The 27312-nt window shown below is 39.2% G+C and overlaps 3 protein-coding genes across 3 annotated transcripts; all 3 read left to right on the plus strand.

Annotated features, from left to right (window-relative positions):
* Window positions 1–1473: 1473 nt before the first annotated feature.
* On the plus strand, window positions 1474–1989 carry IFN-DELTA-4 (interferon-delta-4). The gene is given in 1 exon segment (NM_001164846.1): window positions 1474–1989. A coding segment is annotated over 1 exon segment (516 nt).
* A 12866-nt stretch (window positions 1990–14855) lies between these two features.
* Window positions 14856–15425, plus strand: IFN-ALPHA-13 (interferon-alpha-13). Its single transcript, NM_001164843.1, is given in 1 exon segment — window positions 14856–15425. A coding segment is annotated over 1 exon segment (570 nt).
* A 9753-nt stretch (window positions 15426–25178) lies between these two features.
* Window positions 25179–25751, plus strand: IFN-OMEGA-5 (interferon omega 7). Its single transcript, NM_001130533.1, has one exon. It carries the CDS (start codon window positions 25179–25181, stop codon window positions 25749–25751), a length of 573 nt encoding a protein of 190 aa, NP_001124005.1.
* The last annotated feature ends 1561 nt before the right edge of the window (window positions 25752–27312 follow it).

The following is a 27312-nucleotide window of genomic DNA, read 5'->3' on the forward strand; positions in this document are numbered from 1 at the left end:
AGGGGTTATATTGGGGCTACAGCATCTGGCCTACACTATAGCCACTGCAACACAGGATCCGAGCCGCATCTGCCACCCAAGCCACAGCTTGCAGCAACGTCCAGTCCTTAACCCACTGAGCAAGACCTGGAATTGAACCTGCATCCTCACGGATATGAATCAGGTTCACTAACCACTGACCCACCATGTGAACGCCTAACTCTTCTTTCTAACAATCTAGTCAAGTTGAGGTTCTCTGAAAGGGGTTTCAGTAACCTGAGTTGAGTACAAATTATTTTAGACTGTCACTGAGTCTAGAAAAATTATCAAACATAGTAATTCTCTCAATTAAAAACAAGCAAATAATTTTGAAAATAGTAGAGTTTGCTTCCATTAAAGTCAGGAAGGAAAAACTAAATTATGCTTTTAGTATACAGAAAGTAAATTTTAAATAGTTTTTAATAAAATACTGTCATTTTCTTTGTTTAATGTTTATTATTTTCAAAAAAACTATTTTCATTTTTTAAAAAATTATTTTGGGCCATGCTCTTGGCAATTGCAAGTTCCCAGCCAGGGATCCAACCTGTGCCACAGCAGCCACTCTGAATCCCAGCAGTAACAAGGCTGAGTATTTAACTACTAGGGCACCAGGGAACTTGCCATAAAACTATTTGAAAAATAGACATTAAAAAATGTTTACTGTAAAATAAAGATAAATTAAATTAAATATTAATTTTAATATATAAAAAATAAAATGTTTTGGGTTTTTAAGCATTCCTCCTTTTCAGTTCTTCAGTATTTTCTCCACCGCTTTAACCACTTCAACCCTGTATCTTTGAAAGATAACAGGAAAGTCACAGACATCTAGGGGCACAGCTTGCTTGCCCTTGCCCTGGGCGGTGGCCGAGCTCCAACTCACCCCCAGGGCATTCCCATCACTGCCCAGTCCCCCCATCGCTGCTGAGTCCGAATTTCTCTTAAGCTGTTTGCATAGCACTAGAAAGGAGTCCTAATCTCTAAAATTGGCTACAATTTATTCTGATTCTGAGCCTCAGATCCATCAAAAGATGGATTCTTTCCTAAAAAGGCCCCGCTAAAATTTCTGGGCAAAAACAACGCACAAAACTCAGGGGAAAGTCCAGAAAATCCAAGCTTCTGTTCTCCCTATAGGAGAAAAAATTCGCTGGCAGGACCGTGACAAGGCTCCCTTCTCAGCACTCAGCACCACGAAAACGCAGGTTTTTTTCTCACTATTAAATCACCACAAAATTGCTCAGTGACTTGGGGACTCTTCTCTCCCGCTGCCAGGGACACTGAAAACAAAAACTGGCAAGTCAGCGTTTCCCTAATACCATAAAAAGACATCCTACACCCTCTGGCGGCCGCCCAGAGAAACACTTTGCCTGGGGTTCCAGAGAAGGAACATTTGTGCTAACTGTTGAGCGGCGCCTGCTTGCTCCCCAGCGGCCTTTTGAAGAATCACTGAAATTCTCAATGGCCCAAATCTACTTGCTGGTGGCAGGAGTGATGCTCTGCTCCACTCCTGCTTGCTCTCTTGGCCAGAACTTGTCTGGGATCCCTAGCCAAGAAAATAGGGAAATCTCCACATATTTGTGGTGGATGAAAAGGATCCCCTCTCAGTTGTGTCTAAAGGAAAGAACTGATTTCAAATTTCCCTGGAAACGAGACAATAACACCCCAATCCAGATGACTCAAGGCACCTGTTACCACCATCTGATACTCCAGCAGATCAGCAACCTCTTCAACACAGAGGAGAGCCGAGCTGCGTGGAACAACACTCTCCTTGATCAACTGCTCTCTAGGCTTGATCACAGCCTGGAACAACTGTGGAAGCAAATGGACAAAGACAATCTGGCTTGTCCCTACTGGGAAACTGTTGTCCGGAAATATTTCCAAGGCATCCATCGCTATCTGAAAGGAAAGGAATATAGCCTCTGTGCCTGGGAGGTTGTCAGGGTCAAAATTGGAGAGTGTCTCTCCCTCATGTAACAATCCTCAAAGAGATGTCCAAAGAGAAAAAAATCACACTGTGGCACTCCCTAATGAGTCATATGATTGCTTGTTTTAGCCTCCAAGCAACCCCGACTCATATTTCCACAAATGCTGACAACTATTTGACCTGAAAATCATGAATTAACAAACATATATATAAAGAGACGAATATGATCTATTTCCCTAGATAACTATTTTATTTAATCTTAAATCTTGTTAGCATATGGGGGCATTTGCTGTTCCTATGTGTGAAGTTTATTGTAATGGAAAGGTTATTAGAATAGTCTGTTGTTAAAGACATTTGTTAGTTAACTTAATGCTACCTTCCTCAACAGGTAACAGAAAACTGTCAGGATTCTGATCATAACACATATCGTTATCTTTCCTTTGCATCAGAGCACAATGCTGGCATTACTGATCAGATGACTTTTCTAGTTGGCTCTTTTCCAAACAGTGATTCAGTGACATAGGTACCCTCCGTTGCGTGGCTTTGGCATATTCAGCATATGACTCAAATTTGTCTGTAGTAGTTCAGTCTATTCCAGTCTGTGGTAAATGGTAAAAGTATGGTGGATCACATGGGATGTTTCCAAGGGACAGACAGTACAGGGCAATATCACTTCTACTCACATTAGCTGGTCTGAATTGATGCTCATGGGAATCCAAGTGCAAAGAAGTTGGGAAATTATTTAGTGACAAACTTGTGAAGAGGACACAAGTTCAGTGACTAAGACCAACTTTCACTTTTACACTATTTACACTAATGAAATTCTAGATTGGAATTAAAAAAAAAAAAACTAACCGATGTTCTTGCTTGCACACACTTTTTAAAAAAATCAATCTAAACCAAAGTCTGATTCCATGGTTTCAGCTTAGGGGAGATGAAAGTAATTCAGAGTTAACAGCATTATTGACTCTTCGAAAGAAGCATTCAAGTTGATTTCCAAAGGCATAGGCCAATGAGGAAAATACCCACACGTGTGGAGACACTAAAAATTGTTTCCTTCTTACCTAAGTGAGACAAGAAAAGTATGATCAGGCAGCTCCTTGCAGGTACTTGAGGATCATTGAACTAAACGTGAGAGTGAGACCTCCATTTATGGCCAATCCTGATTCTCGCCCAATATTCACACTTGAAAATAGTCCTGCAAATAATCTTAAAAAAAAAAAAAAAAAACCCTCGCAAATATTACATTATAACTTCCCTAGTAGAAGGAGGAAGAATTTCTAAAGTATCTTTGACTTATTGTCCTCTTATAGCATTTCTACTAATGTATGTTGGTATTATTTCTTCTCCTATTATTACCTTGATTGTTCCCTTCATGAATATTTATTGAGGTCCTGAAATGATAGGGACTATACTAGAAGACTAGGAAAGAGGGTTGTGTCAGATGGTTTCTGTGCCTTTGGTTATTTTACAGACTCCTGGGAGGTATTCTGAGGAAACAATAGGCCAAGTAAAGTCTTAGACTACTCCTGCTTCTTCAACAGAATAGCAAAGAACTAGGTAGTTTGTAAAGAGCAGAAATGCATTGACCACAGTTCTAGAGTCTGGAAATCCAAGATGAGGGTGTCAGCGTGGTCAGGTTCTGGTGAGAGCCTGCTCCAGATCTCACACTGTAGAGTCTCTTGTAATGTCACAGGGCATAAGAGTGAGGGGCTTACCTTGGCCTTCTTTTATAAGGGTAATAAATCCACTTGTAAGGCCTCCATCCTCATCCTACAATCAGATTCCAATGACCACCACTTTGGTGGTTTGGACCTCAACATATGAATTTTGTGAGCACTCAAAACTTCATAGCATGAAGGTCATTAAAAAAAAAAAAAAAAAAAAAAAAAAAGCCTAGCACGTGAAAGCGAGGATATAGTCAGGCTGAGCAAATAAAGAACAAAGAACAGGTTGGCATGTCAAAAGAGCAGACCAAGGACCTAGAATCCAAATTCTCACTTTTCACTGAAGGAATGCTCTATTCCATGCCAATTTTTTGGAAATTAAACTGAAATGGAATGGAACAAAGATAATACAGGAGGCAAATGATCATTCATCATCTTTATGAGGAGTCTTCAAAGTAGCTCCCTGATAAAGGTAGTAACTTCTCCATCATTGAAGATCCACCAAGGATTATGCAGTAAATTGTCTCCTGGCTGTGAGCTGTGTGAATCAGGGGGAGTTTGAGCCTAGGTATGTGTCTCTTTATGACAGACACCTGACTAGTAATTTTCTGTTGTGACAAACTGAGGGCAAGGTGGACATAAGGCCATTCTTCTGAGTTTAATATGGTGCTGAGCAAAGGCAGAAAATGGTGCTGTTCTTGCAAATTGAATCCCCAGAGCCCTATGCTGCTTAAAGGAAAGAGAATCCTGGTGGTTTGAGCAATAAAATCAGTGGGTATTATTAATACCAGAAGAGGAAATATGGAAATATTAGCCATTGTCACAGCAAATATGGCTGTGATAAAAGGAAATAATTTGGTCATTCATAAATGCCTTCCCATAGAAGAAAAATCTGAGAAACTGCTTTAATGAAAATTACTTGTTGAGTGAGTACACTGGGCCTGGTGCCAAGGATACCACAGAGAATAAGACAGAATCCAGTTGGAGATTGGATTAGGATGGAGGAATAGAAGGACTGGAGTTCAACTTCTCTCCTAAAAACAAAAAAACTTAAAACCAAATACTGAGCAATCATCAACCAAATGGACCAGAAACTTTCAAAAAGATATCCTACTCCAGAAAAAAAAAGAGGATGCCATATCAAGAGGTATGACGGGTGACTACGTGATATAAGCAACCCCATACCTCCCGAGTGGGAAGCCCCACAGACTGGAAAGTGACTATATCACAGAGACTCACCTACAGGAGTGAGAGTACTAGCCCCACATCAAACTCCCAAGTGTGGGGATCTGGCACTGGGAGAAAGAGTCCCCAGAGCATCTGGTATTGAAGGCCAGTGGAGCTTGTGTGCAGGAGCTCCACAGGACTGGAGGAAATGGAGACCCCATTCTTAAAAGGCTCACACAGACTTTCACTTGCACTGGGTACCAGGGCAAAGCAAAATCTCCATAGGAATCTGGGTCAAACCTGACTGCAGTTCTTGGAGGACCTCCTGGGAAAACAGGGGTGAATGTGGCTCGTTGTGGGGGAATGACATTGGAAGAAAAGCTCTTGGAAATATTCATCAGCATGCCTTTCTCTGGAGGTGGCCATTCTGGGAAAATCTGGCCCCAGCAGTGGTGAGAAGCCCCAGGCCAAACAACAATCCAGGTGGGATCAAAGCCCCACCCATCAGGATGCCTAAGGACCCCCAGGCACACAGCCACCTCTAATCTCACCCAGATACAAAGCCCCACCCACCAGAGGGATAGGAATCAGCTCCACCTACCAGTGGGCAGGCATCAGTCCCTCCCAGCAGGAAGCCTACAGCAAGCCCTGGTACCAAGTTCATACACAAGTGGGGCAGACATCAGAAGTAAGAGAGGCTACAACTCTGTTATCTGTAAAAAGGTCACCACACCAAAAACCTATAAAAATGAAAAGACAGAGAACTATGACTCCGAAAAGGGAGCAAGAAAAAAACCCCAGAAAAACAGTTAAGTGATCAGGAGATTCTCACTTCTCCAGGAAAAAGACTTTAGATTGTTGATGCTGAAGATGATGCAAGACATTGGAAATAAACTGGAGGCAAAGATGGATAACTTACAGGAAACACTGACCAAAGAGATACAAGATATAAAACTTAAGAAGAGATGCAAAATACAATAACTGAAATAAAAAATTCACTAGAAGCAGCTAACAGCAGAATACAGGAGGCAGAAGAACGAATAAGCGAGGTGGAGGACAGATTAATGGAAATCAGAGATGTGGAAAAGAAAGGAGAAAAAAGATTGAAAATAAATGAAGACAGTCTCAGAGAAATCTGGGACAAAGTTAAACTCACCAACATGCATATTACAGGGGTACCAGAAGGAGAAGAGAGAGAGAAGGGGACAGAACAAATATTCAAAGAGATAATACCTGAAAACTTCCTTAACATGGGAAAGGACCCGCTCATTCAAATCCAGGAAATACAACAAATACCACATAAAATAAACCCAAGGAGGAACACCCCGAGACACCTATTAATCACACTGACCAAAATTAGAGACAAAGAGAAAATCTTGAAAGCAGCCAGGGAAAAGAAACAAATAACATACGAGGGAACCCTGATAAGGCTATCGGCAGATTTTTCAGCAGAAACTCTGCAGGCCAGAAGGGAGTAGCATGACATACCTAACGTGATGAAAGGAAAAAACCTCCAACCAAGATTACTTTACCCAGCAAGGCTCTCATTCAGATTTGAAGGAGAAATCAAAAGCTTTACAGATAAGCAAAAGCTAAAAGAATTCAGCAACACTAGACCAGCTTTACAACACATACTATAGGAACTTCTCTAGACAGACAAGAAAAGGCCACAACAGAAAACAAAAATACCACAAATGACAAGGCTCACCAGTAAAGGTATATATACAGTAGAGATACAAAATCATCCATGTACAAATATGCTACTGAAATCAGAAATCATGAGAAGAGTTGGGTACAAATGCAGAACACTGGAGATGCACTTGCAATTAAGAGACCAACAATTTAAAACAATCTTGCATATATATAGACTCCTATATCAAAACTTCAGAATAACTGCAAACCAAAAATCTACAATTGATACACAAATAAATAAGAAAAATCAACTCAAATACAACACTAAAGATAGTCATCAAACCAGAAGAGGAGAGAATAAGAGAAGACGGGAAGAAAACAGAGCAACAAAAACAAATCCAAAGCAATTAATAAAATGGCAATAAAAACATACATATCAATAATTACCTTAAATATTAATGGACTAAACGCCCCAACCAAAAGACATAGACTGGCTGAATGGATACAAAAATACAATCTATATATATGTTGTCTTCAAGAGACTCACTTCACTTCTAGGGACACATACAAACTGAAAGTGAGAGAGTAGAAGAAAATATTCCATGCAAATGGGAATCAAAAGAAACCTGGAGTAGCAATACTCATATCAGACAAAATAGACTTTAAAATGAAAAATATTTTAAGGGACAAAAAGGTCACTACATAATGATCAAAGGATCAATCCAAGAAGATGTAACAATTTTAAATATCTATGCACCCAACATGGGATCACCTCAATATATAAGGAAACTGCTAACAACCTTAAAAGGACAGATTGACAACAACACAATAATAGTGGGGGACTTTAACACCCCACTTACAGCAATGGACAGTCAACCAGACAGAAAATCAACAAGGAAATACATGCCCTAAATAAAGCATTAGACCAGATGGACTTAATAGATATTTAAGGACATTCCATCCAAAAGGAACAGAATACACATTCTTCTCAAGCGCACATGAAACATTCTCTAGGATTGATCACATCCTGGGCCACAAATCAAGCCTTGGTAAATTTTTTTTTTTTTGTCTTTTGCCATTTCTAGGGCCACTTCCCATGGCATATGGCGGTTCCCAGGCTAGGGGTCTAATCAGAGTTGTAGCTGCCAGCCTATGCCACAGTGACAGCAATGCAGGATCCAAGCCACATCTGCAACCTACACCACAGCTCATGGCAATGCCAGATCCTTAACCCACTCAGCAAGGCCAGGGATCGAACCTGCAACCTCATGGTTCCTAGTTGGATTCATTAACCACTGCGCCACAACAAGAACTCCAAGACTTGGTAACTTTAAGAAAATTGAAATCATATCAAGCATCTTTTGCAACCACAATGCTATATGACAGGAAATTGACAACAAGAAAAAAACTGAAAAAACGCAAACACTTGGAGACTCAACAACATGCTACTAAACAACCAGTGGATCACTGAAGAAATCAAAGAGGAAATTAAAAAATACCTAGAAGCAAATGACAACAAAGATACAACACTCCAAAACCTATGGGATGAAGAAAAAGCTGTTTTAAGAGGAAAGTTTATAGCAACACAAGTCCACCTCAGGAAACAGGAAAAAGCTCAAATAAACAAGCTAACTTACATCTAAAGCAGCTTTAGGGAGAAGAACAGACAAGATCTAAAGTTAGTAGAAGGAAAGAAATCATAGAGATCTGAGCAGAAATCAATGAAATAGAAATGAAGAAAACCGGAGTTCCCATCGTGGTGCAGTGGTTAACGAATCCGACTAGGAACCATAAGGTTTCGGGTTCGGTCCCTGCCCTTGCTCAGTGGGTTAACGATCTGGCGTTGCCGTGACCTGCAGTGTAGGTTGCAGATGCGGCTCAGATCCCGTGTTGCTGTGGCTCTGGTGTAGGCCGGTGGCTACAGCTCCGATTAGACCCCTAGCCTGGGAATCTCCATATGCCGTGGGAGCGGCCCAAGAAATAGCAAAAAGACAAAAAAAAAAAAAAAAAAAAAGAAATGAAGAAAACCATAGAAAAGATCAATGAAATGAAAAGCTGGTTTTTTGAAAAGATCAACAAAACTGATAAACCCTTAGCCAGACTTATCAACAAAAAAAAGAGAGGACTCAAATCAATAAAATTAGAAATGAAAAAGGAGAAGTAACAACAGACATCACAGAAATAGAAAGGATCATAACAGACTATTACATGCAACTTTAGGCTAATAAAACAGAAAACCTAGAAGAAATGGACAAATTCTTAGAAAAGTACAATCTTCCAAGACTAAACCAAGATGAAATAGAAAAGACAAATGGACCAAGCACAAGTACTGAAATTGAAACTGTGATTTAAAAACTTCCAACAAACAAAAGTTCAGGACCAGATGGCTTCATGAGTGAAATCTATCAAACATTAAGAGAAGAGCTAACACCTATCCTTCTAAAACTATTTCAAAAAATTACAGAGGAAGGAATACTCCTAAACTCTTTCTATGAGGCCACCACCACTCTGATACCAAAAAAGTCAAAGATAGCACAAAAAAATAAAACTACAGGCCAGTTTTGTTGATGAACGTAGATACAAAAATCCTCAACAAAATATTAGCAAAATGATCCAATAATACATTAAAAGGATTGCAAATTACACTAAAGTGGGATTTATCCCAGGGATGCAAGTGTTCTTCAATATCCAAAAATCAATCAGTGTGATTCACCACATTAACAGGCTGAAGAATAAAAACCATATGATCTTCTCAATAGATGCAGAAAAAGCCTTTGACAAAATCCAACACCCATTTCTGATAAAAGCCCTTCAGAAAGTGGGCATAGAGGGAACCTACCTCAACATAATAAAGGCCATATATGACAAACCCACAGCGAACATCATTCTCAATGGTGAAAAGCTAAAAGAATTCCCACTGAGATCAGGAACAAGACGAGGATGTCCACTCTCACCACTACTCTTCAACATAGTTTTGGAAGTCCTAGCCACAGCAATAAGGAAAGAAAAAGAAAAAAAAGGAATCCAAATTGTAAAGGAAGAAGTAAAACTACCACTATTTGCAGAGACATGATACTATACCTAGAGAATCCTAAAGACTCTACCAGAAAACTGTTAGAGTTCATCAATGAATTTGGCAAAGTCGGAGGATACGAAATTAATACACAGAAATAGACTGCATTTCTATATACTAACAATGAAAGATCAGAAAGATAAATTAGGGAAATGATGTCCTTTACCACCACATCAAAAAGAATAAAATACTGAGGAATAAACCTACATAAAGAGACAAAAGACCTTTACTCTGAAAACTATAAGATGCCGATGAAGGAAATCAAAGATGACAGAAACAGATGGAAAGACAAACCATGGATTGGAAGAGTCAACATTTTCAAAATGACTATACTACCCAATGCAATCTACAGATTCAATGCAATCCCTATCAAATTACCAAGGCAAATTTTCACAGAACTAAAACAAAATATTTTAAAGTTTGTTTGGAAGCACAAAAGACCCAGAATGGCCAAAGACATCCTGAAAAAGAAAAATGGAACTGGAGGAGTCAGATTCCTGGACTTCAAACTATACTACAAAGCAATAATCATCAAAACCATATGGTAGTGGCACAAAGACAGAAATATAGATCAGTGGAACAGGATAGAAAGCCCAGAATTAAACCCATGAACCTACAGCCAACTAATCTGTGACAAAGGAGCCAAGAACAGACAATGGAGAAAAGACAGCCTTTTCAATAAATGGTGCTGGGAAAACTGGACAGTCACATGTAAAATAATGAGATTAGAACACTTCCTAACACCATACACAAAAATAAACTCAAAATGGATTAAAGACCCAGATATAAGACCAGACATTATAAAACTCTTAGAGGAAAACATAGGCCAAACATTCACACTCTCTGATGATGACAGCAACATCTTCTCAGATCCACCTCTTCAAGTAATGACAGTAAAAACAAAAATAAACAAATGGGACTTAATTAAACTTAAAAGTTTCTGCACAGCAAAGGAAACCCTAAACAAAATGAAAAGACAACACACAGAATAGGAGAAAATCTTTGCAAATGAATCGACTGACAAGAGATTAATCTCCAAAATTTATAAACACCTCCTACCCCTCAATACCAAACAAACAACCCCATCCAAAAATGGGCAGAAGATATAAGCAGATGATTCTCCAAGAAGAGAACAGATTGGCCATGAAACACATGAAAACATGTTCAACACATGAAAAGATGTTCAACATCACTAATTTTTAGAGAAATGCAAATCAAAACCACTATGAGGTACCATCTTACACTAGCCAGAATGGCCATCAACAAAAAGTCTATAAACAATAAGTGCTGGAGAGGGTATGGAGAAAAAGGAACCCTGTTACACTGTTGGTAGGATTGCAAGTTAGTTCAACCACTGTGGAAAACAGTATGGAAATTCCTCAGAAAACTAAATATAGAACTACCATTTGATCCAGCAATCCCACTCCTGGGCATCTATCCAGAGAAAACCATGACTCACAAAGACACATGTACTCCAATGTTCATTGCAGCACTATTTGCAATAGCCAAGACATGGAAACAACCTAAATGTCCATCGACAGAGGAGTTGATCAAGAAGATGTGGTACATATACACATGGAATATGACTCAGCCAGTAAAAGGAACGAAATACCGACATTTTTAGCAACATTGATGGATTTAGAAATTATCATGTTAAATGAAGTCAGTCAGACAATGAGACACCAACATAAAATCCTATCACTGACATGTGGAAGCTGAAAAAAGGTTCCAATGAACTTCTTTGCAGAACAGATACTGACTCACAGACTTTGAAAAACTTATTTCCAAAGGAGACAGTTTGTGGGGTGGGGAGATGCACTGGGGATGTGGGATGGAAATCCTATAAAATTGGGTTGTGATAATCATTGTACAACTATAAATGTAAGAAATTCATTGAGTAACCAAAAAAAAAGTAAAAAAAAAAAAACAAAACAAAAAAACAAAACCAAAACAGAATACAGTTACTACAGAACTGATTTGCAAGATGATCACAGAATTAAAGGTCTTTGGAAAATTTGAAATTCAATGCAAAAATACAGAGAAAGATGTAAATTGATGATGATTCCTAAATGATACACTCTCATTGGAAATGATATTGCTCTCATGGGTGCAAACATGAAGTTTTAGGGCTATGAACAAATCTTGGCTATTACCATGGTTTGTGACACTCCAAACTCAACCCTATCCAACAAAATCTTAGTTCTTAATATTTATTGGTATTCATTTTTCTCTTTGGGTTTTCTTGCGTATCGTGGAAAGACTCACACTGACTTTATGGAAGATAGGCAAACTTTATAAATGATCAGTGCTACATTGGAGGACCTTCTCTGCATCATGTGCTTGATTTCAAACTCCTATTCTGAGAGGTGTCCTTTACTTACTTACAAGCTGCCATTGGCTGTCTTGTGGATGTTGCTTAGGTTTGAGCCTCAGTGTGAGTCAGGCAATAGGAATTGAATACAAATAGAAAACTGTATCTGTAAATTAAATAAGATTACATTTTATTATTTAATTCTAGTAAGCTGTTCAACACATTAATAATTATGGTTGTGCTAAACAAAAAAAAATGTGGCCAGAATCTATATGAATACCTAGCAGCTAGTGAAATTAAAAACTATTTTCTGCCACAGCAATTAGACAAACAAAAGAAATAAAAGGCATCCATATAGGAAGAGAAGAGATAAAACTGTCACTGTATGCATGATATTATACATAGAAAACCCTAAGGACTCAACCCCAAAACTCCTTGAACTGATTAATAAATTCAGCAAAGTAGCAGGATATAAGATTAACATTCAGAAGTCAGTTGCATTTCTGTATACCAGCAATGAAAGATTAGAAAAGGAATACAAAAATACAATACCTTTTAAACTTGCACCTCACAAAATCAAATACCTCAGAATACACCTGACCAAGGAGGTAAAGGACTTATATGCTGAGAACTATAAAACTTTAATCAAAGAAATCAAAGAAGACGTAAAGAAATGGAAAGATATTCCATGTTCCTGTGTTGGAAAAATCAATATTGTAAAAATGGCCATACTACCCAAAGCAATCTACAGATTCAATGCAATCCCTATCAAATTACCCATGACATTTTTCACAGAACTAGAACAAACAATCCAAACATTTATATGGAATCACAAAAGACCCAGAATCACCAAAGCAATCTTGAGAAACAAAAACCAAGCAGGAGGCATAACTCTTCCAGACTTCAAGAAATACTACAAAGCCACAGTCATCAGAACAGTGTGGTACTGGTATCAAAACAGACAGACAGACCAATGGAACAGAATAGAGAACCCGGAAATAAACCCTGACACCTATGGTCAATTAATCTTTGACAAGGGAGGCAAGAACATAACATGGGAAAAAGAAAGTCTATTCAGCAAGCATTGCTGGGAAACCTGGACAGCTGCATGCAAAGCAATGAAACTAGAACACACTCTCACACCATGCAAAAAAATAAACTCCAAATGGCTGAAAGACTTAAATATAAGACAGGACACCATCAAACTCCTAGAAGAAAACATAGGCAAAACACTCTCTGACATCAACATCATGAATATTTTCTCAGGTCAGTCTCCCAAAGCAATAGAAATTAGAGCAAAAATAAACCCATGGGACCTCATCAAACTGAAAAGCTTTTGCACAGCAAAGGAAACCCAAAAGAAAACAAAAAGACAACTTACAGAATGGGAGAAAACAGTTTCAAATGATGCAACTGACAAGGGCTTAATCTCTAGAATATATAAACAACTTACACAACCCAACAGCAAAAAAGCCAATCAATCAATGGAAAAATGGGCAAAAGACCTGAACAGACATTTCTCCAAAGAAGATATACAGATGGCCAGCAAACACATGAAAAAATGCTCAACATCACTGATTATAAGAGAAATGCAAATCAAAACTACCACAAGATACCACCTCACACCAGTCAGAATGGCCATCATTAATAAATCCACAAATAACAAGTGCTGGAGGGGCTGTGGAGAAAAGGGAACCCTCCTGCACTGTTGGTGGGAATGTAAACTGGTACAGCCACTATGGAGAACAGTTTGGAGATACCTTAGAAATCTATACATAGAACTTCCATATGACCCCACAATCCCACTCTTGGGCATCTATCCGGACAAAACTCTCCTTAAAAGAGACATGTGCACCTGCATGTTCATTGCAGCACTATTCACAATAGCCAGGACATGGAAACAATCCAAATGTCCATCGACAGATGATTGGATTCGGAAGAGGTGGTATATATACACAATGGAATACTACTCAGCCATAAAAAGAATGACATAATGCCATTTGCAGCAACATGGATGGAACTAGAGAATCTCATACTGAGTGAAATGAGCCAGAAAGAGACAAACACCATATGATATCACTTATAACTGGAATCTAATATCCAGCACAAATGAACATCTCCTCAGAAAAGAAAATCATGGACTTGGAGAAAAGACTTGTGGCTGCCTGATGGGAGGGGGAGGGAGTGGGAGGGATCGGGAGCTTGGGCTTATCAGACACATCTTAGAATAGATTTACAAGGAGATCCTGCTGAATAGCATTGAGAAATATGTCTAGATACTCATGTTGCAACAGAACAAAGTGTGGGGAAAAAAATGTAATTGTAATGTATACATGTAAGGATAACTTGATCCCCTTGCTGTACAGTGGGAAAAAACAAAACAAAACAAAAAAAACAAAACTATTTTCTGATATGAAGTACAATGAAAAGGTAAATACCTAAAAATAAATGTTCATAAAACAATTGGTTTTGCAATGATTTTGAGCCATTTTGAAAATTATGTCTATAAATTGATATTATTATAAGGTATGAATAGAAATTTTCTTTGTATATGCAATTTGATTCATTTTTAACTATATAAGTAAATGTATATTACATTAAAAGTCATTCTGCCACCTTAGTTATGAACTTAAATTTCAATTCAATAACTTTTACATTTAGTTCATAGTTTAAAAATTTTTGATATTGTTAACTCTGCTTTAAATATGAAGAGTAAGCTTTAGACTTTCTATGTATAGAGTAATTTATGATTACCTAAATAGATACATAGTATATCTGGTTATCAAAATTTGATGCTGGGGTAATTAGTAAAAGACATTTTAAAAGAGTCTGGGGCAGAAGAAAGGCAGGTAATAATGAAAAAAAAAGTTGAGAAATGCTGCCTAATCCATTTGTGGAGTGAAAAGTGAAAAGCAGAAGCAGAACTAGAAAGAAACATTCAGAAAATGGAAATGAATTTGTTCCTATTTAAGACACAGGCCTGAGGGAAGGTCTTCAGACATCCTAGAGAGCAGGGTCACAGAGTCACCCACCTCAGCCAGGACAGCAGCATCTGCAAGGTCCCCAATGGCCCCATCCTCAGCCCTCCTCACAGCCCTGGTGCTGCTCAGTTGCAATGCCATCTGCTCTCTGGGCTGCAACCTGCCTCAGACCCACAGCCTGGCTCACACCAGGGCCCTGAGGCTCCTGGCACAAATGAGGAGAATCTCTCCCTTCTCCTGCCTGGACCACAGAAGGGACTTTGGATCCCCTCATGAGGCCTTTGGGGGCAACCAGGTCCAGAAGGCTCAAGCCATGGCTCTGGTGCATGAGATGCTCCAGCAGACCTTCCAGCTCTTCAGCACAGAGGGCTCAGCTGCTGCCTGGGATGAGAGCCTCCTGCACCAGTTCTGCACTGGACTGGATCAGCAGCTCAGGGACCTGGAAGCCTGTGTCATGCAGGAGGCGGGGCTGGAAGGCACCCCCCTGCTGGAGGAGGACTCCATCCTGGCTGTGAGGAAATACTTCCACAGACTCACCCTCTATCTGCAAGAGAAGAGCTACAGCCCCTGTGCCTGGGAGATCGTCAGGGCAGAAGTCATGAGAGCCTTCTCTTCCTCCACAAACCTGCAAGACAGACTCAGGAGGAAGGAGTGACAGACACCTGGTTCATCTCGGAAATGCTTCTCACTGACTAACAAGTCCACACTTCCTTCTGTGCTGCCATGTCACAGCCCCTCATTTCTTCTGTCATCCTGCCGTGAACTGAATCAATTTGTCAAAGGTTTTCAGAAGTATTAAGCAACATCATGTCTGATCTACAGGCACTGGTTCCTTATAGATGGACTTGCTGAACTATTTATTTATCTATTTAAATATTTATCTGTAAGATTTGATTTATTTTTTGTTCATTTGATATGTGCACCTTATAAAACAACTTTGTATATAGTCTGCTTATTATTTTTCTTTGTTCATTAAATTTTTACTACAGGAAACTTCTTGTATTTGTTTATTCTTAAAAAAGAAAACACCCAAGCCAAATGTGTGACCTGAATTTTAAAATGTATGGTATAATTCATTTTCCCATCACAATGACATTAAACTTTGAAGAAAATTTAAACATCCCCTATGACAGGTTATATATTGCCTGAGGTGAACATAAGAAATCCAATCCTGCTTTCTTGTTTCTTTGATTTTTGTAGGGAAAGTAACCTGAAAACAATAAGCAGTTAATTGAAAATTAAATACCAATTATGTTTAAAACTAATACTAATATTAGAAATTAATATCATATAGATTTAATGCCATAAGAAGAATAAGGGAGAAAACATGAAATGCTCCAAGGAGAAGGTGAATCAAGCCATTTGAGGATTCAAAAACCAAAGAAGTTATTCTCTATCATTGCCTGGTGGGCATCTAACTGCCAGTGTCTAGTGGGTACTGGAGTTGGCAATTTCCAAGCAATTCCCTGAACTGTATACCATGGGAACAGAAGTAATCAAATGGGAAAAGGGCATAGAATGAGAAAAGGACTTAAAGTTGAGTTGTATGACCTTAACTTTAAGAAGGAGGGAAGAGTTGCAAGGGAAAAATGAGGTGGAATGGCCATAGATTAACAGGATAAAGGAGAACAGTGAGAAGACTGTGTTTAAAAGTCTGAAACTTCTTAGAAGACTCAATGTGTTCATTTAAACTGGAGATGGAAACTGCCCCTACTTGAGAAAATACATGGCACTGGTCACCTTAGGGAGAGCTGACGGGGTGGGATTCATCAGCAGAAACAAACCTGGAGAAGCTGGAAGGGTGATGACAGATGAGAACTCCCCTTGTTTTTTTCACTTGGGGAGTCATTTTGTTACTTTCACTCTCATCCTGGTCAGATTTGCATTTGCTTTCCTCTGACCTCAGTGCATCCAAAGGCAATGAGAGCTTTCTAAGAAAGTTGAGGGAGGAAAGAAAACTATGACATATTGAAAATTATGGAAACTAATGATATGGACCGTCTGTGTTTCCCTTTTTACTTCTCTATTTTGATTTGTTTCAAGATGAAACATAGAGTAATTCAGAAGCTGCAAGACAACACTTGCCCAGAAAAATACTGACTGAAAAACAGCATATATAAAGTTAAAACTATGAAATCAGTAGTGAAAAAGCTATTGTTTTCAAGCATCACATGCCTTACATCCTCCCTGCCCGCACCTTGACTGTGAGATGGAGAATCTTGAATCAAGAGGCTCCATGGGAATGTACTGAATGATCTAATGATGCATATTCATTAGTATTCATTACTTAAATATAAGGTTCTTTTTTTTTTTTTTTTTTTTTTAGGGCCATACCTGGAGCACATGGAGGTTCCCAGGCTGGGTCCAACTGCAGCTGCAGCTGTTGGCCTACGCACAGCCACGGAAAGGCCAGATCTGAGCAGCTCATGTCAATGCCAGATCACCGACCCACTGAGTAAGTCCAGGGATGGAACCCATGAGACCTACACCACAGCTCATGTCAATGCTAGATCACTGACCCACTGAGTAAGTCCAGGCATGTAACCCACATCCTCATGGATATTAGTTGGGTTCATTATCACTGAGCCACAATGGGAACTCCTCAATATAAGGTTCTAATATGAGGTTAATAGAAGCTTGTGGTGTGAGGTCTGCTGGAAAACCTAAGAATACTCTTTGTTAATCATTATTTTGAGAAATTATAATGAAATCTTTGCTCATGATACAATGGTGCACAAGATACACCTATGGTGGTTACTTGTCAAACAGTTCTAATAAAGTCATTTTCAAGAAGACCAGTCCAGAAGGATGAGGCAGCTTGGTTGATATGCAGAATAAAGAGGAAAGAAACAGAGCCCAGGACCAGGGGTAAATACAGTCAAATTTTAACAAGATAAATGTTAATCCTTGCCTTAAACGCCAATTTACCTCAATTCTTTTTACCCCATACACCATGTTCAACTCTCAACAGAAACTTACCATACTCACAGGGGAAACACACAGTTTGAAGAGATAAAGCAAGTATTAAACTAGACTTGGACAGAGTAGAGAGTTAGGAATTATCAGGAGTTTAAAATAACAGTGATTAATGTGCAAAGACCTCTAAGGTATCTGTCTGCTTATTCATCTACTTCATCTGTCATAATATGTATGGTATTTAAATTTCCTTTGTTCTTACAACATCACCTTCAAATTTATAATGTATTGAAATCTAACAAAACATAATTACATTTATCCTTTATCAAATTGTCTTTATGAAATTTTTTCCCAGAAGCTATCTTGGAGGGTTTTTTTTAACAAAAGAAATTTGCAACCCATACTAAAAATTGGATGATGAACTGTACTCATCATTCATTTCTTTCAGTTGGTTATATATTAGAACTTCATATTACTACATCAGATATGTGATATTTCCAAGAACCCAGAGGTGAATAAAGCAAAGCTCTTCTTTTGGAGATTTCGGGTTGGTAGAGAAAGAGATATAAAAGCAATAGTTATGTTAAATTATTTCAATTAAGTTTCCTGTTACAATGAGAGGCAAAGGCATTCTCTCACCAACATCTTGAATGAGGCATCTCAAGAGGGGGATAGAGCAGATGTGCTCCAAAAAGTGCCCAAGAAACATCTGAAGACAGGCTTCCCAATGGTAGACAATATGTTGATCTGGATCTGCCAAAATGTACATCCTGGAAATATTAATTTGCAACTGCTGCATATGTGGAAATAAGGACATGGTAACAGATGCTGTTCCTTATAATGAGAAGAAGACCTGAAGCTTATGAGAACCTTGAACTTTTAAGCCTGAGACAGAGAAGGAGATACTGCAAAGGGCATAGAGAAGGAGTAGTTAGTGCAGTTAGGAGTCAACCAGAGAAGAACAGCTTTCAGAAAGAACTGAAGAAGTAAACAAAGAGATTGTGTTTCTTTTGTGGCTCAGAGGGTTAAGGACCTGATGTTGGTCTCTGTGAGGATGCAGATTTGATCCCTGACCGCGCACAGTGGGTTAAGATCCAGTTCTGTCACAAGCTGTGGTATAGCGGCTTGGATACAGTGTTATGGCTGTGGCATGGGTGGCAGCTACATCTCCAACTTGACCCCTCAAACAGGAATGTCCATATAACACAAATGTGGCCAAAAAAGAAAAAAGAAAACAAAACAAAAGGATGGAGAATTGCATAAGATGAAATTTATATAATTATTTCTATGTGATATAGGATTCTTCACTGAATCTAGATTCTGCCAGGACACATGTGTGATCTCGGGAATCACTTAATTCTCTGAGCCTCAGTTTCCTCATATAAAAAGTAAGTGAAATTATTTCTAGACTCATGAGTAGCAAAAAATGCAGAACATTTAGGAACACTTAGAAATGTATAATCCACTGTGTGATCAAAAAAACAGGTAGTGGCTATTTCTTGTTTTCATATAAATAGAAATGGAAATAATGAATTGTCCTACTACTGTCTGTGACTGCACAACACCAACAATCTCCAAAACAGAATTGGCAAACAGTGTCTCCTCAACTGCATGTATTTATATAATACATATGCATATATGGTACACACATATATAAATGTACTACACATATATATTTATACTACATTTGTAACATAACATATATCTGATGACTCTGATACCTGGCACACTTCCCTCTTCCTCTCTGCTTTCCTGTACCCCATTCTTTCACTCTAATACTACAATCCTTTCCTTCATGTAGAAAATCCTCATTCACTCTGCATTAAGTGGTACTGCTCATTAATACAACTGTTTCCTTTTTCATTAGGGTTTCTGTCTGTCAGTTTTCCCTTAAGATGACAAAGCCACCAACTGGAAGCAGAAGTTGTTGAGTGAAAGTTCTAGTTTTGTCAGAAATTCTCAGATGACTCCATGCTCTCTGTGAGCCAAGTACTGCAGATCCAGACTGTCCAGCCTCTCAGAGAAATACAGGAAGTAAGAGGGAACCCTGACCAACACTGAACTGCAGGGGAACCCAGGAGATCAGCTGTGCCTCTCCTGGGTGCTCCCACATGCTGATGGAACCAGGAGGTGCTCCCCTGGCTCAGGACTCTTCATTGGCTCAAAAAGCCCAAAGCTTAGGAAATATGGAGGTGAAAATCAGCAGTAGCTGGAGAACTTGGAATGAGAACAGAGACATTTAAAGCCTTCACTGGAACAGCAGCAGGTTCTCCGGACAATGAACAACATGGAAGAGCTGCACTGAGGGAAGCACATCTTTTCAGAGAACTAGAAGACTGAAATGGATGCTGAGAGCACAGAGTTATCACACAAATACGTGTCCTAGGCATGGGTGACACTGATATCACAGCAGCCTGCAAAGCATCAAAATGGATGAGGGTCTTCCAGTGCCAGCTGCAAAGCTGTTTCCTCCTTAGGATCCAGCAAGTTGTCACAGAGCAGAGAAGGATATTCCTGGGAACAATGCCATTCAAGGAATTTCTTACATTCCATCATGATGTGGCCTCTTCGAAAGATGAACAAAATAAAGCAATAAAGCTGAACAGAAGGGACACAGGCAGGGATTATGATCCATTTAGGAACCAATTGGGATAGAGCCTTCCCAGCAGGACATGTATCAGCAATGTGCACTCTGGAAGATAACAACTTCTCAAAGCATCAAAGACCTTGGTGGAAATTCATTCCTTTAATTTAGGCAACTTAGAAAGGGGACATTAATGGATCAACCAACTCTCTTTTCTTTGCACTTGGTGCATAGTACACTGAGTAGGTACATTTAGAGTGAGAGAGACATTTTAAGTATATTCAGATGTTTAGAAAACTTCCTGAAAATTAGGGTCTAAACAATAGGCAAAAACCAGTCCTATATTACTGCTAAAAATGTCATTTATCAATGAATGTTATTTTATTTATTATTATTACTACTATTTTGCTTTTTAGGGCCACAACAGAGGCATATGGATGTTCCCAGGCTAGGGGTCGAATTGGAGCTACAGCTGCCAGCCTACACCACAGCCACAGCAATGCAGGATCTGAGCTGCATCTGTGACCTAAACCACAGCTTACAGCAATATTGGATCCTCAACCCACTAAGTGAGGCCAGGGATCAAACCTGAAACCTCATGGTTACTAGTCAGATTCATTTCTGCCATGCCACAATGGGAGGAACTCCAATGAATGTTGTTTTAAATAACATTTTATTTCAATCCTCCAGTATTGTTTTATGTTTCTTCATAGGTTGTGGCTAGAAACATAAATCAAGACAACTATTTTAAGCAGGTGGCTGATTGGGCATTCAAGCTAGACTCTCTCTGCTAAGTAGCCCTTTTAAAAAAACCTCCACTGCTTCTGTCTAGGAAGCGCATATGCTCTTCCTCCATGGCCATATGAAAGCCTCATAAGAACCCACATCTTAACCACTAGTTGGAACAACAAAGAGAAGGGCTTTTCCATTGGACTCTCCATTGACAACAGAAGGTCCAGTCTAGGCTGGAGGTTAGAGACAGGCTTGTCGTCTTTGAGAATGAGAATAGCAGGCTGACCTGAAGAGTACCCTGGGAAGAGTGAGGTCCTTGTTGACTGAACAAACAATGGACAACATGAGAGCTGGGAGTCAGTCATTTGGAAGGACTTCCTGAGGACTATAGCCTGGAGAACAGCCTCTCAGACAGCTGTAAGGATCTGCTCCAGGAGGTAGGGACAGTCAGTATATATATAATTTTGGCAAAAGGGGTACCTGTCATCAAGGACACAACCTTGGTAGAAGGTTGTTGCTCATCATGAGGAGCAAATGTCTCTGTTATTGACTTTATCGCTTTTCTAGGTACAAGAAGAGGCAAAAAATTGGGTTCATAAAATTTTCTCCTGAAATGATCTACTATCTGAAGGCCTGATCTGTCCATTTTCCCTGAGCACAGAGTGCCGCCTTCCTGATCCCCACCCTGACCTCCTTTCAGGTGTATTAAAGTTCAGTGACTTCATCCCTGTGGAACCACATGGAAAGTGACTACTGAGGACTAGGGTCATCCTGAGGAAGAAACATCAGAGCTCATACAGGTAGAAATTGTTAGGTGCTTCCTCTTTGTTCTTAAATTCACAAGAAAAAGTGTTAAAAATAAATAAATTCCGTTTATAACAGAAAAAAACTCACAGATTTCAAAGCCAATCTAATAGTCACCAGAGGTGAAACCATTAGTGGGAGGGAAGAATTAGGAGGCTGGAAACAACATAAACATACTGCTGTATAAGATAGATGATTAATGAGAACCTACTGAATAGCACAGGAAAATCTGCTCAGTAGTTTGTAATAAACTACATAGGAAAAAAGAATGGATATATTTGTATCTATGACCAATTCACTCTGATGTACACCTGAAACAAATACAACATTGTAAGTCAACAATACTCCAGTGGAAGGAAGGAAGGAAGGAAGGAAGGAAGGAAGGAAGGAAGGACAGAAGGAAGGAAGAAAAAGAAATTCCACAGGTTTGCTGTTGGAGGGTTAATAAAGTTATTTTACTGTGTTTTACTTATGAAATCACTCATAACATCTTAGAGTACTTTTTTTGAAATTGGTAGAGATATCTACTCCCTTCTATTTAACAGATATTTTGTTTATTTTTCATTAGAAATTAAAGTCAATTCAGTTGACTTAGATCACACCCCGTTGCCGTACAAAATAATAGAGAGCAACTTTTTGGCAACACCTCTAATTACTTTGTTGGTTCCTAAAGATCATGTTCTTTTCCACCCTTCACTTTATTTAATGCGCTCTTCCAGACAGATCATTGTAAAGCCCTCACTCAGGTTTGCCCCTCTCTGGTACACAAGAAAGGGTTCATCTGCCTAGATTTATACATCTTTCCAGCTGTCAAAGTAAGTGTGATCCAAATAGGATTACTGAAAGGAGTGAGTTAACATTTTAAATAACTTACAAAGTGGTTAGTTCATGACAAAGAAATAATGAAATTCAGTTAGTTTTTAATGTCACGATTACTCTGATCCAGATTAAGATTGGGATCTTCCAGAATCAACTAATTCCCTTCCTTATAATTCTAGTTTTCTCTAAGCACTCTTTTCATTGCCCAAGTGGATTTATCAACTAGACAGATGCTCATCAAGCCTGATCTCCAAAATCCTGCCAAAGTGGGTTAGCTTTCTCCCAACTAGGGTTTTGGTTTCTAGTCTCTTGTGAGCTGACTGCTTCCTTCTCTCTTCAAAATTAATCACATGTGCGATAGATATTTTAAAAAATCAGGTGGCTTGTCTTGCAAATTTGAAGGCAGTCAGCTGACTGAGAAGTGGGTCTTCTTGGAGTTTGTAGCAGAAGGAGCCAAGTTTCTGCCTTCCTGTTATTCTTATTGGCCTCACTCTTGCCCTCTGCATAGCCTTGTCCCCATCTGTGCTGCACTGAAGTCTGCTAACTTCAAATATGTCATCGTGTGAGGGGAAAACCACTTCCCTTCTTTCACATTGATGACATTCAGACTTATGTTTGTTTTCTTTTTGCCAGAAAAAAACAGGTGTAAGATTTTACTTTCTAGGAAAGCAGCAACAAGAAAGAAAAAAAAAGTCTAAAGTATTGAAAATGTGATTGTAGTTCCTTTGCCTTTCTTTTACTTCCCTTTATTGCTCTTACCTCATCATGAATCCAAATTACTGTAGCAGCAGCAGGACTAATCTTGCCCAATAAGCCCCTCAGTGAACATAATTTAAAAAAACTTTAAGTGAAGAATCACACACAAATAAAGGAAAGAAGGCAACTTCTCCCAGAGACAGAGGGAGAGAAAAGCCCAGTGGGATCAACCAAGTGAATGAACAACTGAAGGCCACTAGTTTCTGTGATATGAGCTTCTCATGAGAGACAACATCAGTGAATCTCCTGCCTCAGCTTCAAAACTTAGAGCATAACTTATGTTCAACTGTTTAAGTAAAAGTATTCAATAATATAATTTGTATTTGGAACATAAAAATTATTTGTCTTCTCAAGGTGAAATGATATCAGTTGGATAATTCCTCCACTTCCTAAGACAGAACAAACATTTGCTCTCAGTATCCGAGGACTGCTGACACCTTTGATATCTGAGGACATGGGTCAGGAGAGGAGGAGGTCACCACTGAGAACTAGAGTCCTTTAGGCAAACACTGGGGACAAGGGTGGGTGTCCCAGGAGACGAATTTTTTTCCCAACAAATAAACAAGCCCCTCCACAGAGAGGAGATTTTAAAGTCCTTAGGATGTAGTGAGCCTGCCTCAGGGAGTGGGTCCAAGAGTTTAGGAAGGGGACTCTGTCCCTCTAGAGGACAGGGTGTTACCAGATGTGACATCCCCCTTGTAGAGTGAGATGCTGATGGGAAAACACAATTATCTGTGAGTTAGAATCCCACACTGATATTCTCTTAAAAAGAATCAAGATTCCTTGTGGGGGTATTAGCCCAGGCTGTGCAGGACGATAGGTTCCCAGGAAGAAAATGGTGGAAAAAACAGCTATGTCTGCAATAGTCCTGACCTCGTGATCCTCTGAAGCAGAACCACTTGGACCTGCATGAATGTGTTCTAGAAAAAAGAGAAACATAGAAGTTCATTCAGTCATAAACATCAGCCTCTCCTGTAAATATAAACTACATGGAACCCCTCTTTTCTTTTAAAGAGCTTAATTGCCAGAGGTGGTCTAGTAAATCTATAAATAAATACAGAAACCACAGTACTGAAGGAACCTACCTCCTATGTAAAGAAAGTGGGGAAAATGGAGCCTAAGGTCACTAGAACTCTGTTCCTAGAACAGAGAAGAGCATCATCTATGCATGAAAGTGGGATATGCACAGACAGAGGATATATTTACACATATACATCACTTCTGACTTTGAGACAAAGACATTTCTCATGTGATTGGTAAATATCCTTTTGGATGGATATATCTGAAATTTACTGGGAAAATTAAATTTCTGTGACAAAATTAATGGCTTCGGAGTTCCCGTCATGGCACAGCAGAAACAAATCTGATTAGTATCCATGAGGATGCGGGTAACATCCCTGGCCTCACTTAGTGGGTTAAAGATCTGGCATTGCTATGGCTGTGGTATAGGCTGGCAGCTACAGCTACAGCTCCAATTTGACACCTAGCTTGGGAATCTACATATGTAGTGGGAGTGGACCTAAAAAAAAAAAAAAAAAAAGGGGGGGGGACAAGACAAACAAACAACCAAAAAACCAAAATTAATGGCTTAGAGTGATGACATCATCTAAGACCATAGGGAGGATACATAAATGAAAACCAAAAAAGAAGTGAAAGTGTAGAGAAATGTTTAGAAAATGAAAATTACTGTGTTCCCTATTTAATGGCCTTGCTTAGAAAGAATAGCATCAGAGAACCTACCCACAAGGTTCTCCTAGACACCCATCTCAGCCAGGCCAACAGCACCCTCATTTCCCCATGGCCTTCATGCTCTCTCTACTGACAGCCCTGGTGGTGTTCAGCTACAGCTCTGGGGGATCTCTAGGCTGTGACCTGTCTCAGAACCACGTGCACATCAGCAGGAAGAACCTGGTGCTTCTGCATCAGATGAGGAGAATCTCTCCTTCTTTCTGTCTGAAGGACAGAAAAGACTTCGGGCTCCCCCAGGAGATGGTGGACGGCAGCCACCTGCAGAAGGCCCAAGCCATCTCTGTCCTCCACGAGATGCTCCAGCAGACCTTCCTCCTCTTCCACATAAAGCGCTCCTCTGCTGCCTGGGACTCCATCCTCCTGGACAAGCTCCACTCTGGACTCCATCAGCAGCTGGAAGACCTGGACCCCTGCTTGGTGCAGGAGATGGGAGAGCAGGCATCTGCCCTGGGAATGGCCATGAAGAAGTACTTCCAGGGAATCCATCTCTACCTGAAAGAAAAGAAATACAGTGACTGTGCCTGGGAGATTGTCAGAGTGGAAATCATGAGAGCCTTGTCTTTCTCAACCAACTTGCAAGAAAGGTTAAGAATTATGGATGAACACCTGGGGTCACCTTGACATGATTTCAATAAGATGCCATCTCACCTTTGCACACTCATCTTTTGTTCAAAAAACTCCTATTTCTGCTTTAACCACAAAATTTATTGAATTAATTCAGGTTTTATATTGTCAATAACAATAAACATTCATATTTTAAAATTATTCAACTCCAGGGGCATCAGACCCTAAGCAATGATTGCCCTGATGTTATTTATTTATTGTTTACTTATTTATATTTATTTTTCCTATATATTTATATTTTAATATAAAATATGCTTACATTGTATTAAAATTTAGAAAACACATTAACCTATTTATATCATTAAATTTTCATTTTATTTGTTAAATCGTTATGAAAGCAGTCTTTTGGAGTTTTTTTATTCTGAAAACCTAAATCCTTATTTTCTCTATATAAATATGTCTCAGGATGATATTTGTCCATTTTGTCCTATGAAACAGTTCTACCACTTTTCAGGAAATGCTTGTCAAAAGGTGGAACTCCATGGAATTGATAGGAGTTCTAGAAATTATGGAAAATTGTTAGTCCTTCTGTCATAGGAGGACCTGACTTATATTCATCAGCAAAGAGTGGTCTGTGTAAAATATCTGAGGGAAGGAGTCATCTTCTTCAGGGAGGCTGGTGACATATGGTGTCGATGGGCTCACCTGGCTGCTTTTCATTACAAATTTCATAATAAGCTGCATGGTCATCTTTATATGTGAGATTCTCGATTTTAGGTTAAGAGAGGATGAATAACCAAATAGGTGTAAATCTAGGACTAGAGAACCCAGAGGAGTGACTCTCAGGACAGGGACCTTCCTATGCTCCCATGGCCAACTATGCTCACCCTAAGGGAGCTAGTGACTTAGAACAGCTACATGACTGGTCACATAAGAAGTCATATCTGGCTCCCAGATCTGATCTTTTCTCCAGAGACACACATGGGGTAAGGCAATCAGACAGAAAATGAACACACGAAGGGGCTAAGAGATCTGCCCCACATGAGGTGGGCACAGAAGGAACTCCTATGTTAGCTCTGCTTCTCATTCTGTTTCCCTTTCTCTAACCATTGCAAACATTGACAATTTGACATCTTCTAGGCTGTCTTTAAGTTTAAAAAATATGTTGCTATAAGTGTCTTTGTTGGATATAAGCAGGTGACTTATATCCAACAAAGAGTCTTTCTCTGAAGAGGTGCCATGAAGTAAAATTTCTTGGTCAAAATATATACACATTGTCAATATATATTGCCAACTTTCCACAATAAAAATGTCTATATTAATTCATATTCAAGAGTGTATAGGTTTAAATGTTTCCAAGCATTGACAAAAGCAAAATCTTATCATTCTTTTTAGTTTTTGCCAAACTGACAGTGACAAATAGCATCTAGGAGGCCCGTTAGTTATCCTTTTCCCAATTGACAGTGGTTATTTTCAGTCACAGTTCAGTCAGGAACACAGTTAATTGTGTTCTAGCTTTCTAGTCCACTTCTTGTGAACAGTATGGAAGAACCTTAAAATAAAATAAATCTTCTGGCAAAGGAGAAATGTGGTGGAACCAGAGCCCCAGTATCACAGA

Source organism: Sus scrofa, chromosome 1 (genome assembly GCF_054392235.1).
Source record: "Sus scrofa isolate SSC_HxYL_T2T_F1_AM1 chromosome 1, Sscrofa_HxYL_maternal_Yorkshire_Landrace_v2.0, whole genome shotgun sequence".
NCBI classification, from domain to species: domain Eukaryota; kingdom Metazoa; phylum Chordata; class Mammalia; order Artiodactyla; family Suidae; genus Sus; species Sus scrofa.